This window comes from Astatotilapia calliptera, chromosome 9, assembly GCF_964374335.1.
Source record: "Astatotilapia calliptera chromosome 9, fAstCal68.1, whole genome shotgun sequence".
In the NCBI taxonomy this organism is placed as follows: domain Eukaryota; kingdom Metazoa; phylum Chordata; class Actinopteri; order Cichliformes; family Cichlidae; genus Astatotilapia; species Astatotilapia calliptera.
Genome location: NC_137430.1, coordinates 3,295,472 through 3,312,675, shown reverse-complemented (window position 1 = coordinate 3,312,675; position 17,204 = coordinate 3,295,472). Strand labels below are relative to the sequence as shown.

At 43.4% G+C, this 17,204-nt stretch overlaps 1 protein-coding gene and 1 long non-coding RNA gene across 16 annotated transcripts in view; both read left to right on the top strand.

Moving 5' to 3' along the window:
- Positions 1–12,102, top strand: part of LOC113029844 (uncharacterized) — a 121,082-nt gene extending 108,980 nt beyond the window's left edge. For 8 of the 15 annotated variants that reach the window (XM_080306314.1, XM_080306310.1, XM_080306311.1 and 5 more), the window contains 6 exons: positions 597–653; positions 2,525–2,617; positions 3,297–3,378; positions 3,502–3,614; positions 7,314–7,506; positions 7,669–7,828. In XM_080306314.1, the coding sequence (XP_080162440.1) occupies positions 597–653; positions 2,525–2,617; positions 3,297–3,378; positions 3,502–3,614; positions 7,314–7,506; positions 7,669–7,676 (546 nt within the window). In that variant the 3' untranslated portion in view covers positions 7,677–7,828. The other 7 variants (XM_080306322.1, XM_080306320.1, XM_080306321.1 and 4 more) reach the window with 4 other exon arrangements.
- Positions 12,103–15,231: 3,129 nt separating this feature from the next.
- LOC145430824 (uncharacterized) lies at positions 15,232–16,934 on the top strand. Its single transcript, XR_013911146.1, has 3 exons — positions 15,232–15,322; positions 15,960–16,020; positions 16,214–16,934. It is a non-coding gene; the product is annotated as an uncharacterized LOC145430824 (long non-coding RNA).
- Positions 16,935–17,204: the final 270 nt, after the last annotated feature.

The window sequence follows — 17,204 nt, the reverse complement described above, 5'->3', positions numbered from 1 at the left end:
CCACTAAAGCCTATCAGCTCACTCACTGAAGTAAAATGGTCCCCATAGTTCTGCTTCTTCTCTTTTTTGCGTGGGATTTCCTCTGCATGTACATCTACTGTCATTGTAGACACACAACTTCCATCAAGGCTCTTTAGAAAGAGGATGGATGTTGAAAAGGTTTACGACACTGGTCTCGTGTAGTTTTCTGTGAATGTCAACAAAATAACAGCTAAGATATGAGATCAGGCGGTCGTTGCTACAGGAAGTCCAACATTTACTTGATGGACAAAAGCTGATTAATTTGCAGTAACACAGAAAATTAACCTTAAATGATCATTTTAAAAATGCCATTTCATTCATTGGTTCTGTTGTTGCCCTGGTTTCACAGTCCGATGGTGTAAACAGCAGAGCACTGAGTACTGTGGAGTCGATGGGGTTGATCGGGTTCTGCTTGTGCATGCACTCTCCACTCTTCCTCGCTCCCCTCCTTCTTTTGTCCCCTCACTCCTTACCTTCACCGCTGTGCTTCCAAACAATCTCTGCACTCTGACCTCGTCCTCCTGTGTTTTTTAACGAGGTGTTGTTGTTGACCCTGTGTGGACTTGTCTCCCCAGGTGCCTCCTTCCTCTCAGAGCAGGGGTTTCACCTCCAAAGAGAGCAGCCAGGGCAAAGTGAGTTCCCTCTCCATCCTCCCACCATGACCCTCTTTTCTGTTGATATATTTTCCGGTTGCCTTTCTCTGCTTCTCATTTCTGTTGTTTTTTTATTAACTCGACCCAGTGAGAGCACAAGAGCAGGCTAGCCAGTATACTGGAGGCTCTTGAAATTGCACACGCCTCCTGTTCTCTCAGTTTCTCCCAACACGGGCATCAGACGTGTCTGTGGGGAAATTAGTTATCGGATTATTTATGGTCAATTTGTAATTAAATTTGAACCCTCTGCTCATTAATTAACCAAGATAATTAACCCTGGCCTGGGGTTTGAAGCAGCTTGTGAGTTAACACAATGTAGAGAAGCTGTTTGAAGCAAGCCGCTGCTCTCCCAGTCTAAATCTGTAGTTTGTGGACAAAGATAAAACGTTCGATTCCAAACGTGTTACGATCCATACACCATCCAGGGAGTCTAAATGCATTTTTCTCAGGTTCATTGCATTACAAAAGTGACAGAAGCACACGAATTATTCTTTGACCTTAACTCATTTAAATGTTAACTGTTAACGGGCGTCCGAGTCACTGAAGTCCAGATAAAGATCAGTCACACATGGACACAGTCACCTGCACATGATTGGTACGTGTGATCATTACCTTAGGCTGTATATAAAAGATGGGCATGGCCAGTGTGGGTCCACCCACTGATCATAATTTACACATGAACACCATGCTGTGTTTAGTGGGACTTTAAAAATAGACGTTTACAGCATAAATTCATCAGGAACGTGCTTACTGAGCTCACAGACTGCAGTGCAACCAAACTATGTTCTGGACCCAGACAGCTACAGACGTCATCTATGGACCTTTCAACTTTTCAGCTTGTTGCTCTTCTTCTTTTGTCTCCGTCTTATTGTAGGTCAGGGTGACAAAACAAATAGAAAAACACCAAAAAACACAAGTTGAATAAAAAACAACAATTGTAGGAAAAACTGCAGCAAAAGCTTAAAATTAAATCAGAAACAAAACACGAGTGTTTCTGGGACACAAAACTAAATGAACTGCACTCATTACAAGTAACATTCAAACATGCTGAATAGAAGCAGAGGACTCATCGGTGCTGTGAGGGAGGTGCAGGTGTGTTTTATCGATGTGTTTCATATAATACTGTAGATACATGTTGACCTTTAGCCTGTTAGCCTGTTAGCTTGTTAGCTTGTCACTTCTCGTGTCCCCAGAAACGCTTCTGTTTTCCTTTGTGATTTAGTTTTTAGCTATTTCTGCATTTCTTCTATTTTTCACGTGTTTTATTCGACGTCTGCTGTGTTTCATGAGCTTTTGCATTTTTCTGTCTACTGTTGTTTTGTTAAGGTGTGTTTGACCTCTCAGGGCCACCGTACTAAACTCATTTGGATGCAGAATGTGTGTGTTGGGTCTAGCAGTCTAACCTGACGTATTGTAAATAATATGTGTGTTTTAATTCTTGGTGTATGTTTAGTTCAGCTAACCAACGTGTGCGGCGGCGTCTCCGTTTAAAGAGTTTAATGAGGGTCCGAGACGTTCACGTCTGTATGCTGTGCTGCATGTGTGCGCTTATAAAGCAGGTTCGGTGTGCTCTTTGGGGCCTTCAGCTGTCCTTTTCTCCTGGTGCTCTGTTTCCATCTTATTTAAACAGCAGCGATGCTGAACGACCGGCTATGTTTAGTTAAAGAGAACCTCGCTCCGCCTTCTATCCTTTCCTTTCTAACCCTACCTGTGATGGTGACTTCTTCCTCCCTGCACTTTCTCTTCTTGTTTCTGCTTCTGTTCTACCTCACCTCTCCTCTATCATCTCCTCCCCTCTTTTCCCTCGCTCTTCTCTGCTCCCCTCTTGCTGCTATGCTGTGTCCATATAGGTTCAGATAGTCTCCAAAAAGCTGGACTTCAGCCACGTCACATCTCGCTTGGGCTCCAAGGACAATATGAAGCATGTTCCTGGTGGAGGGAATGTAAGTACTGTCTGGCCCACAACCAGAGCCCACATGTCCCGGCCAGTTAGTCTGATATTTAGAGCCCATTAAAATGGCTCGAATGAAGGGAAGGCCACAGATGAAATGCTGTAAGAGAGGCACAGTGTAAAGAAGAGAACTGTAAGACGATGTTCGTAACGTAAATGCTGCTCTTGGCTGGAAAATGGAGCTTTGTAGTTGTTGGCATGCTGGCCAAGCTTAGGTACAAGCCCCTCCCCAGAACCTGCTTCACACTCCCGCTCGCTTCCTTAAAGTTGTCTTGTGTTGTCCCGCCCTCCCACTAACCTACTAAACCCTACTCAACCCAACAGGAGCCTCTGCCCTCTGATTGGCTGTCTTGGTTCTGTAAGGACAAAATCACTGAGAGAAATCTGGGGTTTCTGGTTTCCTGCAATGATGCTGTGCCAAGCTCCTCCCTTTAGTCTCTGTCGTGGGTTCAGCACAAACATATTTCACAAAAAAACATTTTTCTACAACACGGACGAAGAAACTAGAAGATGCGGTTTGTTCAGCGTGCTGTTTGTCCTGATGCTGGTAACTCAAAGTATAATCAGGACGTTGGGTTTCTTTTTTCTGATTGGTCCTTTTATTCAACCACAGTCGAGCATTTTTACACGAATCTGTGGATTAAAGAAGGAACATTTGTGACATTCAACAGGTGCAGATTCTCAACAAGAAGGTGGACGTCAGTAAGGTGACGTCAAAGCTGGGCTCCAAGGACAACCTTAAGCACAAGCCTGGTGAGCTAAACCTGTGTGCTCTGAGTTTGCAGTCATAAAACAATAACAATGAATCAATACATCAGCACTACAGGCTGTCTGTGACTGCACGAGCTTGCATCTGCGTACATGTGTGTGTTGCAGGAGGCGGCGATGTGAAGATCGAGTCTCACAAAGTGAACTTTAGGGAAAAGGCTCAGTCCAAAGTGGGCTCCATGGACAATGTGAGCCATTCACCTGGAGGAGGAAACATCAAGGTGAGATCGCGAGCCACAGCCATGCACGCTGTGTTTACGTCCCTCTGAATCCACTGAACTGTTTCTGATCAGTCAACAAACTAAAGAGTGAAAACGATGAGCGCCAGCTGCAGCTGGGGTGACTCGCTTTCATGGATAAAGAAAGTAGCGCTGTAACAACAGTTACAGTTAATATGAAGGACAACTGGTGAGTCAGGGTTTGGTACAACACGACAGAAAAAACAAAGAAACGTTTTTTTAAATTTATGTCCACAAATGGCGATAATGGCCTTTATCCTTACATTACAGCACTAACACACTCTCATCCTCCCAGTACGGACATCCACTGTACAGTGCTCATATTAAACAAAGTAACAAAAGTGCTTCTGGATGTCAGCGACAGGGTACATGACCTCGTCATGGTCATCCCTGACTGGAAGCAGAGAAGCCCCGCCCACCTGCTATTCACTAGTGTTACAACCCAAAGCAGACCTTCAGTACAGAACGCTGCGGCACCAACAGCTCACACATTACTCCAGTTTTGGCTTCTCTTCATTGGTTGTCAGTAAATTTTAGCTTTCATTTTAAAATAGTAGTTTTATCTGTTAGAGCTCTGCACGGTGAGGCTCCCCAGTTTATCTCTGACCTGCTGAGCACTTAGGTCGTCAGGTCAGAGGTCACTGTTGGTCCCACGTACAGGCACCAAAGCTGTGGAGCTCTGTTGTCTTTAGGCTGTACAGACTCCATCGACTCTTTGAAAGAGCAGCTGAAGACATTTCTATACAAACAAGCTTTTAATTAATGTTTTATATTATTATTTATATTTCTGGTTGTATTGTGAAGCACTTTGTGATTTGTATCTGTGAAAAGTGCCATTTAACTTACCGATGAACTGGGTTTGGTTAAAATCACAACCTCCGATTTACCCTCTCAAGGCCCAAAATAAAGAGAATATTTCAATCATGCAACCTGACACACAGTTTTCTGCTGATTTCATCCATATTTAACGGTGAAAAAAAAACGCTCTTGGTATTAAAATGAAGTGACTGCACCCGTGTTTCTAAATCCCTCATGAGACTAACGACACTTATGATAAATGAATAAAATAAGAACAATATAGATTTTTTTAACCTTATGTATGAAAGCTGCAGTTTCACAGCTTTTTGTGCGAGCTGTCCACTGTCAGCAGGGCACAAGATCCAGGCAGATATGAATCCAGAAGTGAGACTTGAGGCAGGAGCATCAGCCCTGGTCTCAAGGCTAACTTTGCTTGTAGCTTGTAGACAACAACTGTTGTGGAGTTTATGTTCTGGGAGCTCGAGTCGACATAAATCAACTTCTCCTCACAGGGTGAAGCAAGGACATTTCAATAAACAGTCACAACTGAATTTAAGTTTAAAAAAGACCGAACCTGCTTCTTCAGGATTGTCTTGGCTTCATTCTCACAGACGTAGGATCATTTCATCAGAAGAATAATCAGAATAAAATAATAATTTATGAAAAAATCCCGTCCTGAAAATCACTGACACGTGACATCAGAACCTTCTAAAACTGCTTTGCATCTGATGTCTCGCAGCATCGCCCTCTAACCCTGACCTCTGTCTGAAGGACACTGTTGTGAATTCAGTTCCTTCCGGTCTGCATGCGTCTGCATGTTAGTATTTAAAAATGTGTTACATCGTGGGATTACTTGTGTATCGGGGCAAAAAATGAAGACTCTGGCTTTTTCCGTTGGTCTTGTTCGGCCTCTGTGTTGGTAATGACATGTAAGGTGGGATGGCCTCACACACCGGCCTCGAACCCTCCTCCCTGCAGCCAGCTTCCTGTCTCCTGAGCTTGCTGTTGTGAAAGCGTCTGGATGCTCCCCCAGCACATTCAGAGACACAGAAAGCAGCCGTGACAGATAAAGGGCACATTTTTTGGTTTTGGTTTTTTAATAAAAACTGAAAACGTTCAAAATGTTCATGTTACATAAAAGAATGGATATAAATTCACCAGTTCATCAAATGATAATGATGTCACCTGTCCCCTCAGCCTATGGCAGCCTGTCTGTTTCATGGTCACCACATCGTCACATCTTCATCCTCATTCACTAGTTTGCTTGCCCGGTCATCGTGATCTTCGTGATCATTGCTACGAATAGAACAAACATCAAAATAAGAGAGCCTATTTTTAGCACTGATTTGCACAGCTTTGTAAAATGTATCTTTATTTTGGAAGCAATGAAAGGATACAGTTTCCCCTTTTTCCATTCTGCAGAATCCAGATTTATGCAGAACCTGAACCTTTGCAACCGTTGCACAATCCCATGTTTAGTGTCTATTACTGCTCCTTCATTACAATGCACACACACACACACACACACACACACACACACACACACACACACACACACACACACACACAGTCTCTTAGGCGTCTTGCCTGTGGTCGTTCCGTGGAAGGGAAACTGTTTCCTGGCTCATTTCTCAGTGTGTTCCCAGCTGTTCAGGCATCTTTGGTTCATTCTGACAGGTTTTGATTTTTGCTTTTGGAGAAATTGTTACAGTGACATTAAATTCGTCCAAGATAGAATAATGTTCAATTCAATTCAGTTTTATTATGTAGCTCCAAATCAGCAGTCAGCAACAGTCTGCTCATGGATCCAAACTGGGAGCAGAAGAGGAAAGCTGAGAGCTCGACTTCAAAAACTGTAGGACCCACGACTAAGGCTGCAGTGTGAGAGTGAAATGCTCTGTTGGGTTGACCTTTAACCTTATTATTAAAGAACTTGTGTGTGAGGAGAAGGGTTTTAAAGTGGGTTTAACTGGGAGGAGCTAATGTTGGCACTTTGTAGAGACGTGTCCTTCACATTACATCAGCTTTGTTCGGTGATGAGTTTGACTTTCAGTTATATTTCTATCATTGCATTCATTGGGCATGCTCAGATGTTATTTGTAATATTGTATTCTTAAGTTGTTGTTTTTTGGGTCTTTTGTATTTCCATCTCTTTTCCACTATGAAAGCTCTGAGTTCCCAACCAAAGGGGAAAGGATCCACTTTCCATTACTGATCCAGTAGTTTTACCTCAGAGTGCAGCACTGGGGAACAGGTGGAACAAGGATTTTGCCGAGATCATTCCTAAAGCTGTTTGCACACATTAACTCAGGACACTGCAGTGGAGTCCTCACTGACAGTCTGACCATCAGGGACAATTTCAGGTTCGTAACCTGGTGAATCTTTGGGGAAAGGACGAGCACACTTCTGGTTCCACTCCTGAATTAATTCCCTTTTGGACGCTTCATCTGAAAATAAGTCACCTGCTGGGGAGACCCAGTTCTCATCACCAGCGCTGATCCTTCACTGAAGATGCTAACCTGTACAAGTCTGAGGACTATTTTACAGAATATCCTGGCAAAATCTGTTATTTCCACCTGTTTTTAAGTCGTAAGACAGCAATGTAGGTTAAGTCGTTTTTCTCGCTGAACCTTTCAGAGCTTCCATACCTCACCTCAGTCTGGCTCCACATCCTTCTAGCTGCATTAATCAAATTCTTGTCATCCAAAAATGTCTAAATAAATTACTCATAAACTGCTGTTTGAAGAACTTCATGTTGCTGTTCACAAAAAAGTTATAATAATAATTAAAACTTATAGTTTTACGTCTCAGCCATGATGATGGAGATTTGGAGCCAGGTTGTTCCATCCCCACCAATTGACACATCCTGCTATGTGTTTCTAGGCTGAGGGGGCACAGGAGGCAACAGAAGGGAGTGGGGACCCCCTGAGTGGCAGCCCTGCCCCGGCCCCAGGCTCCGAGCCAGGGCAGGCTGGGGGCCCCGCTGCCCTGAAGAATGGGTTGAAGGACGGGGCTCCCTGTCATAGTGAGGGCCTCCAGGAGCCCCAGGCTCTGGACTCACACATCCCAGAGACAAGTAAGTATGTGTTGGTGTGTTAGTTTGGGTGGGATCCCCACATAGTGAACCAGGAGGAGGCAGGAAAGGTTTGATGTACTTGTCCTGCTGAGCCGAGTGTCTGATTGTTGTGCTGTCTGCAGTCCAAAGCTCCTGATCACATCACCATCTTTTATCTTACAGGCATCTAATTCTGCTGTCCCTCTGCCCTCCTCATTTCAACTCCCCCCCTCAACGTCACCGCCTCCCCCTCTCCCACCTTGTCTTTCCTGTTTTCCTTCTTTGTTCTTGTTCTCTCCCCCTCTCCCTACCTGTCCTCCCCTCCTCCCCCCAAACGTTTCTGCTTTAGATTGAGTCTTTCAAGCTCAACTTCCGCGAGAATGCTCGCTCTCGCACGGACCACGGCGCTGACATCGTCACCTGGCTAGCCCCACAGGACAACAACAGTAACAGACCCCACCCACACGGCTCCTCTTATTCCCTACATACCAGCTACCACCAACAACAACAGCAACCGACAACTCGTAGTGTCTCCCTCATCGAGTCGCTGGCTTCGGTCGGCTGCGTCAGCTCCCCCTTCGCCCCCTCCTCGCTGCAGCTCCAGGTGGAGGTCCAGGGGGTCGACCGCAGCAGCTCCTTAAAGGGATCGTGACCGTTGTGACCCCTCTCAATATCTCTAACCTGCTATTGCTACATTTTGACCCATCGAGTAGTTCCATCATGCTTTTCCTCTCACACTGATTGTGCGCCGTCACCCTCGCCCTGCTAGATTTGGCTGAGTGACTGTGTAGACTGTGCCTGGTGAGAGGCGAAGGGGAAACGAGGGCACAGTAAGGTTTTCTCACATTCTGGGTTTTTGCTTGGATCCTCTTCACCCCACAGCCTTGTGGCAGACTGTGCTCTCCATCACCCTCCCCCAGTAGCATCCGCACCCACAGCAGCGTCAGCAGCAAGTCACTTCACTCATCTACTAAACAGCATGGAAACCCTGGCTTCTCTTTCCTTTGTGACTCTAGGGGCTGTTTGTTACCTGCATCCACTTACTCTCTGCTTCAGTGACATCATAGTAACTCATCTCACCGTCTCCTCCTCTCTCTTCAGCAACACTTACCATAAACGCGCTGACAAACAAAATAAAGCTAGACAACATGTAGGCTGTTTAACTCTTTATTCTCTGTGTTTGTGATGATGTGTTTGAGTGACACAAATCGTGTAAAAATGAGCTTCGGTGTTCTGCTCATCTTATTTCTTGCGTCTTTCTTTTTTTCCTTTCCTCCTCCTTCATTGATTTTTAAAACAAAGTTGTATTTATTTATAGTGTCTTCCTGCATAAGCAATACAACGGGCGGTCGTTTTTTTTTTTTGTCTGATCAGAAAATCTTGGAAACACGCACAGGTTTTTCTAAACCAAGACACACAGTGACGAAAGAGATTCAGAGGGAGAGAGGACGTTGAAAAAGCAGGCGTGGCTAGAAGCGTGAAAAGGGTTGTTTTTTTATTAATGGCAAAATAGCAGGAAGCCTGTAACCTGAACGTTTCTGAAACGTAATAGAGGAAGTTGAAGTTCAGTCTGCAGCCCAAATGTGGATGAGGAAATATGAAATATGTCTGAAGTCGAAGGAGCTGTGTGTATCGTATGTGCCTCCTGTCATTTTGAAGTACAGCGAATGAGGCTGACCCAGGCTCTGACCTAAAACTGCTCAGAGGGAGTGAAAGGAAATGCCAGGAGAAATCTGGTGCTGCTGTTAAAAGGAAATCCTGTAAGTGACCCTTTCCTGATAGTGCTTCTTGTCCCATTCAGGTGTGTGAGGATCATGGTAGCATGTTATTTGGCTAAAGCTTCAGCTGACACTCCTGTGTCCTGTTGGAACAGCAGCAGGGACGATGTGGCTTTATCCTCTTCTATTGTAGCAATGTAATCAAATGTTGCCTTTGTAATGCATGGCCAGATAATATGACTCTAGGTTAAAGGCTGATGTCCATTATGAAAGTGTTGTGGTTTGGTCAATTAGTGTCGAGATTAGCTGATTTATGTTTTAAAGGAAACAGAGAGGAAGAACCAGTTTGTAATCTTTGTTTCCCCTTTTTAAAATCATGATTGAATTTCACAGCTGACCACAGATTTGTATGCACCAACTCCGTGGCTCAAACACACACACAGGTCAGCCACTGTCAGGATTTAAAGAGGGTTTCTTTTGTTTGTTTGTTTGCTCTTTTGGCTTTGTCAAACTGATTCTGTCAGCAGTCATTAAAGTACTATAACAAGGGCTGGGTATCATCTGAAACTGATACCATACATCTAACTGACTGGCAAATGAAAATATGATAGATCAAAACATTATCTCATAAAGTTAGGATGGGGAACGTGTTAGCAAACATAGCATGCCCTTTTCAGTCCATGTAATACGTCTTAGCTTAATAAAAGAACAGCATTTTCTTTTTATCTTCGACTCAACCAACTCTTTAGCTGCTACATGCTACAGTTAATGGCTAGCTTTTTTCACCACTCAGCTGCTAACTGTACTTGCCTCCCATCTGGTGCTTTTTTTAAAACTGCAAACAGCTGTCTGCTGTTATGTCTGAAAACAGGGTTCATGACAATGAAGTAAAACAGCAAAGTTCCAAATTATAAAACCAAAACAATGCGTTGAAAGAAGCTAACAAGCTTCTGGTAGCTAGCAGTAGCTACCATGTTTGAAAATGTTACCTCACTAGCATGAGAGGTTTGTTTGTAATTTTCTGTTGATATCACAATAAGAAATAGTGCTGTTAATCCTTTTGGCCACAATAATCTAAGCTAACATTGTGACGCCGCGAGGTGAAACTCATCGTGTAACTGCCAAAATGTTTGAGGTATACCCGACAGTTTTCTGAAGAACAGTACTTACGTTTGAACTACCCACACAGTTGTTTCCAGTCTGTGTTTGCAAAGTCATTGTTTTTGTCAAATGTAGCAAAATTCCCAAAAAGCAAAATGCAAATTCAGCTTCATTAGGCTCTTCCTAGCAATAGCATCCAACTACAGAAACACAGAGGTTTTCAGTGCAAGCTGACACTAAAATCAGTGATTTGTAGAAAAGCTCTGATGACATTCTTTAGCACCTTAAAGCTTGAGTGTATCAGCGAGGGTTGACTGTTATGGAGTGGAAATAATGAGGAATAAGTGATCCTTCATTCTGAGTGAGCTTTTGCAGTAGTGTGAATGCCCATGCCCTCTCTCTTCTTCTTCAGCTGTTAATTGATTTAGTCATCGGTAATTTTTAACAGAAGTACAGGGACGGGAAGTCAACCAATGTCTTTGGAATTGTCTTTGGGAATATTTCACATGCAGATGCTGGCGCGTTAATAAAAGCTGTCATCAAGCAGTTGAATTGCTTTGTTTGCGCCGCAGCAGCTGTCTTCTAGCAAAAAGCTTCCTTGTGCCTGTCCCAACTTCTTCTAGCTTTGCTTTTCTCCCAGAGTTTCTACTTACCAGTACACGGGTGTACAGATGTGCTCTGTAGTCCTCTTCATGGCCCCTAAAATATAAGAAGTAAGCAAAGTAGATACCAAGCAGGGTTGGTTGGTGGGGAGTTTTCCAAGTACCCTTAAGGAAGCATCATAACTATTATGGCTGTTTTTAAGAACTGCAAAAATAAAAAGGTCTACCTGTTTTTATTGAAAGGGGCCACCGAAGTAAAGAATGTCTTTTGAGATATAAGTGCAGTAAAGACACAACGTATGCACTCCTGTAGCTCTGTGGGGGGCGTGCTCATCTGATTGGAGGGTGTAAAATATCAAATTTGTCACAGCCACTTTTACAGACTGCATCTCGCCCAGAATTGAGACTCCCAGTGCAGCACTTCTTCAAGTCTTTCAAATATTATAGCAGATGATTTTATTTTGAGTTGTCGCAGCAGCTCGATTTAGAAACATTGACGTATATATGCTTAATTATTTAATTAACTGCAGCCTTTTTAACAAAATGTATAGTGCACGCACATGTATGTCTGCACACTATGAAATTATGCTTGCAAGCCCAGTCCTAAGAGGTGAGAAACGTTTCTGTAAGCATACAGTGACCTCTGCAGGTTCATATAATAAAAGAATAAAGCTAAATGGGAATGAAGCTAATGCACCTGAATCACATGCCACTGCATAACAGTGGGCACAGAGGTCCACATACAGGCCTGTCATTTGGACATTCTGCATATCAAAGCCTATTAGCCGCTCTGTTACGGCACTCAGAGGGCAGAGACCCTAAAACGTTCTTATTTGAGGCTGAGAAAATGAACCGTAGCTAACATTTTGGCTTATTTAATAAAAGCTCCTCTGAAATCTGTCCAAGGAGCCTCGTAGTACTTCATCGAACGCTGCCACACTCACATCTGACATGCAAGTGTAACACTAGCTAACGAACACCTACTGTACCTGCAGAGCATGCTGAAAAACTATGGGATGTGTTAGGTAGACTTACTCTGTCATTTGAAGAACCTCCTTGTTTGTGTTTTGTTTTTTGCGTGTGTGTGTTTGTTTTTCATAATTTGAATTTTATTTTTCGGTTTGGAAAAAAATGTATTGTGATTACTTGTTAATTAGTGATGTGATAATTAAACAAATAAATTGGACTAAAACTCACATTTGATTTGATGTGTTTTGTGTGTATTTCATTCCTCTCAAGCAGGTACGCCAAAATTAAAACAACAGAATATGCAGAAAGTTTAAAACATGAGACACATCCAGACCATTAAAGTAAAAGTATGTTGCTAGTGTGAATTGTAGGCTTTGTGTGAAATGCTAAACGAAACAACAGCTCACAGTGGACCTTGTTGTGTGGTTGTACCAGGACAGGTAAGCAGACAGCTTATTCTAGTAAAGTAATGAAGATCAATCTGTCACTGGATGGGAAAAGCCAGATCGACGTGAGCAATGTGTTCAAGGGGTTAAAGCCACGATGAGAGACGCCTGCTTATCCACACTGGAGAGAAGCCACACTGATGTCAGCGATGTGGGAAAAGTTTCAAACACACAAAGTGTTCCTGCCTGTCCTCACAGGACAGAAGCCATACCAGCACTTCCACAGTCCTGTGGAAACAGTCCATTGACTCGAGCGCATAAATCAGACATTTGTAGCGGCCTCCACGACTAAGTATACACATCGCTTTAGGAGAGATCGTTGTTGTCGGTCGAGTTCAAGATTTCAAGATTCAAAGATTCAAAGCGTTTATTGTTATGTGCACAAAGAAAAAACATTTCTCTGTACAATTAAATTCTTTCTCTGCTGTCCACACACTGATACTGGTTACTATGTACAAATAAGATAAAATACAAATAGCATGAATAAATAAAATTGAAGTGTTAAACAGATTTATGTGCAAAGAGGTATGAGCTTAACATGCTGGTTTGATATGTGAGATGACCTGATGTGCAAAAATGATTACTGTTAAAATCGGTCAGCTGTTCCAGTGTCTGATGGCAGTGTCTGGATTTCACACGTCTGAACCTTCGTTTTGAGGGCAGAAGTGTGAACAGTGTGTTGAGGGTGTGTGGGGTCTTTGAGGATGGGAATGAGAATCTAGCCTGCCCTGTGGCATGACATGCCTTCAAAATGTTCAATGGCTTCTTGCAACAGTGTGTGTGTTGTTCTGTGTATCAGCATGAGCACTTTTTAGCAAAGCATTCTTCATTGTGTCAGCATGTGTCTGTGTGTGTTTTTGCATCAAGGAACTGATGCAAAAACACACACAGACAGCCTGAAGCGTCTCCTGGAGTCCTGCCCCACTCCCCTCAGTCTGCTGCTGGTCATCGCGTTGTCCACCTTGGGTCTGGTCTCAGTTAGGGCAGTTCTTGTGCCAGCGTCCGTGCCGGCCGCAGGTGATACATGCATCTTGACGATTTGGCTTTTGACCTCAAGTGCCCCTTCTGCCGCCGCCACACCCTTTCCCTCTGTCACTCCACGCTGGTGTGTTACGGTCTTGTACATTGTTAATGCAGCATTATGCAGGACGGTGCTCTGTTTCTCCTCTTTTCTGCCTTTCTTTTCATCCAGGCAGTTTTGGGCATGATGGGCATCACGTCGCAGCTCTGCCAGGCGAGGCTCCTCTTGTCCTCCCACTTATGAGTGTTTCACTTCAGTTATTATAATTCTGATCATTTATCAGTACTGATACATGTGAGACTTCATCAGAATTGTGAACATCACAGCAGAGGCCTTTGTGTGAAAGTAACTGAGAATAAAACACAGAAAAACATGAAGGAGATTTTTATGGCCTGACTTTTCATAGCAGATAACCTTAAAAATATTCTGCAATGTTCTGCATAATTTTAAAAAGTTTACATTTCTTCAGTATTGAACAACAGAAAAAAATACTTTGTCCGAGGTCATTTAAGTGAAAAAAGAAAAGAAAAAGACAGCGGCCGACAGCGCTGTAAACAACGGTAGACTGGTGGGTAATAAGCGAATGAATAATGCAGAAAACAGAGACGGGAAACTGTTCTTGAAGTACAGAGAGAGAGAGAGAGCTGTGCAGGAAGTGTGATTTTTATCGTGGTGGAAGCAAAACAGCAAAACTAAGAGGGAATTCATGACGACATTGATCAAATGTGAAGCGTAGTTTGCTGCTTCCTTTGCTGTTGGCTCTGTGAATTTTGGTTGGAGAGAGACAAAACCTGCAGCTCAGAATCAGCGCAAAAAGACGTAAACACAGAACGGACCCGACGCATCAAATTGGTCGCACTCTAGAGCCCTGCACGACTGTTACGTCCCCTGGCTAGTCTAGGGGGTTGAAGGGACGAACATAAAGGTGGATAGTGAAGGAGGAGCCAAGATGGTAACTTTAAAAAGGTTTATTTAATGCTGGTGATGAGATTTGGGTTCAAACTGAGGTATAACTTCAGGGAGAGCCAAGGCCAACACAACAAACAAAACATCCCTGATGTAAAAATAAAAGAAACTTACCTAACTCCAAAGAAAACAATACACAACCTATAACCATAACCTACCTAACAACACATAAACAGGAGAAAACGGGATGTCAAAACAAAAGCCAGCTCTCCCCTACAAGCAGTCTGAACATGAAAACAACAACGCACATACAAATCACAAAGGCATGCAAGCCTGTACCAGTATGGCAACCAAAATGGCCAGAGGGCACAGAGGCACAGCGCCACAGGCCTTAAGTAGTGCTCTGCTGATTAACAATTAGCCGGACTCTGAGCAGCATCCAATCAGGACAGAGGAGGTGGAGCCTAGACAAAACAAAGAGTTAGTAGGGAGAAGAGACATCCTCCTGGGGGATGTAACAACGACCTTTAACTCGGCTGTGCCGACCGTTTTGGAGGATCCAAATCCCATGTTACTCGCTTATAGTGATGTGTTGATCGCGAACAAAACGGCTCTTACGGTGTGTTCACACTGAATGCGATAGAGGCGGCCAGAGCGTCAGGTTTACATGTAAAGTCAATGGAAAAGCGCGATGACACGCAATTGCAGGTCCCGCGAAAATTCGGAAGCAGATTTGCGTCACGAAAACGCTAAAACGCGAATCAGTGTAGAGTGTCTGGTGCGTTTGACTCGCGAAAAAAAACATTCGCGTCTACCGCTCGAGTTGGAAAAATCTGAACTCCAGCGTCCAATCGCGCCACGACAACCAATCAGGAGCCTGGTGACGTGGCTCTGACCTAGGTCAAAGGGGCAGATCCAGCCAAAGCCCATCATACTTCATTCAATATGGAGGGAAGGCTAATCAACGCAGTTGCAAACCACCCGAGCTGTACGACACCAGCTGCTTTCTGTACCGAGACAGGAATAAAAAGGACCGAGCTTGGAGGAAGATATGTGAAGAGATCGGGCAACCTGGTAAGTTCATTCATTTCTCTTTTGAAAGTTTTCGCTGACCTGGGGAAGCCGCACAAAAGCTAGCAAGCCACCGCTATTTTCCCACTGATGTACAAATACCGTTCTGCTTTTATGCATGTTGTCATATAGGAATATATTTTGTTTATTAATAAACAGCACACAGTGGTCCCGCTCATCTGTCACTGCTTCGCTTTTTCGCTGATTTTCTATTGCACCATACAGCACTGCATTCTGCAGCCTGATTGACAAATCTGCTCCGTGTCGTGTCTCCTGCGCTTGCCAAATTTATGTTTGGTTTTGATAACCATCACGTCCAATAGAAAAAACAGCACAAAAACACCCATAACTATGAGCCTCATTCGGAAATAGACACGGAAAGGCGCACGAAAGTGGCAGGCAGACGAAGACAAAACGCAGCATAATAATACTTTTATGATTTGTTATCTACAAAGGTTTGCACTTTGAGAATCAATTGTGAGAACTGTGACCAATGTTCATGTGTGTGGGGAAAACAGTGTATAAAGTGCGTGGCCAGGGGCTAGTTATTCTGAGAACCCCTGCTGCAATAAATGAGGGACCACTGTCTACTCTACGATTATTATATTCAACCTGTTAACATTTAATACTGTATTGATAGAACCAACTGATTCTGCAGCAGAGCATCCCCAGTCCCTGAGCTCCTGCTGCTGCACCCACAGGTATGTAATTGTAGCATCAGATGTACAGAAAGCACTGATAGCTTTTTACTCTGTGGGATTGCCTTGTGATCACCTTTACTAAAAAATCTACAACCAATCTGATTATATCCTGTTTTTTTTTTTTTGTTTCAATGTTGAAATTAAAATCTAGTAGCAGCCTTCTCATTTCTTTGTGTTTTGTGCTGTTTTACAGGCCCACAGGGGAGGACGGCTCCGAGGCAGATGAGGAACGGGTCCCAGGACGGTCCATCGGTGGTGGAGCTGGCCATCCTGGTGTCCCTGAAGAGGCCACACCAGTCTCCAATGGAGCATTTCCTCCTCAGCCTGGTTCCTACTCTGGAGAGCAGCTGGTCCTTTTTATTCCTGTCTCTCTGTAAATACTTATATTTTATATATTTATGTTTAATGTATTTCTGTGTGAGAATTTTAATATTATTTCAAATAAATTTTTATAATGACTAATGTCTCAGTTCTACTACACAGCAAATGTTGGCACACGACTTGACACATGTAGAATTTATTTCATATTATACTAATGACAAAATATACTAATACAGTGGGATGCAAAAGTTTGGGCAACCTTGTTAATAGACATCATTTTCCTGTATAAATCGTTGGTTGTTACAATAAAAAATGTCAGTTAAATATCATACAGGAGACTCACACAGTGATATTTGAGAAGTGAAAAGAAGTTTACTGGATTTACAGAAAGTGTGCAATAATTGTTTAAACAAAATCAAGCAGGTGCATCAATTTGGGCACCACAAAAAAGAAATGAAATGAATATTTAGTGTATATCAATGTGTGTGTCTCCTATATGATATATGGGGTGCCTTTGTCTGGACGTGCTTCCCATCCAGAGCTGCACAGCACAGAGGGAAGTTCCAGCGCTCCTGGAATCCCTCTGTGATGGACCGCCAGTCTCCAGGTGAAGTCGCAGCCATGGAGTCGTCCACTAGACAGTCCCAGATGGCCGTCGCTGCCTGGGGGGTGATCTGGCTCACCGTGGACACACTGACTCTGTAACTGAATGCTTGGTCGTGAAGGAGTCCCCGGTGGCAAGGAACCTGGACAAAATAGTTCAAAATCAGTATTATGTGTCCTGCAGTTACAAAATACATTAGTCAAATTCCAAAATACTTTTGTGATGTCAGATTTAAATCACAAAACATAAATCTTACATA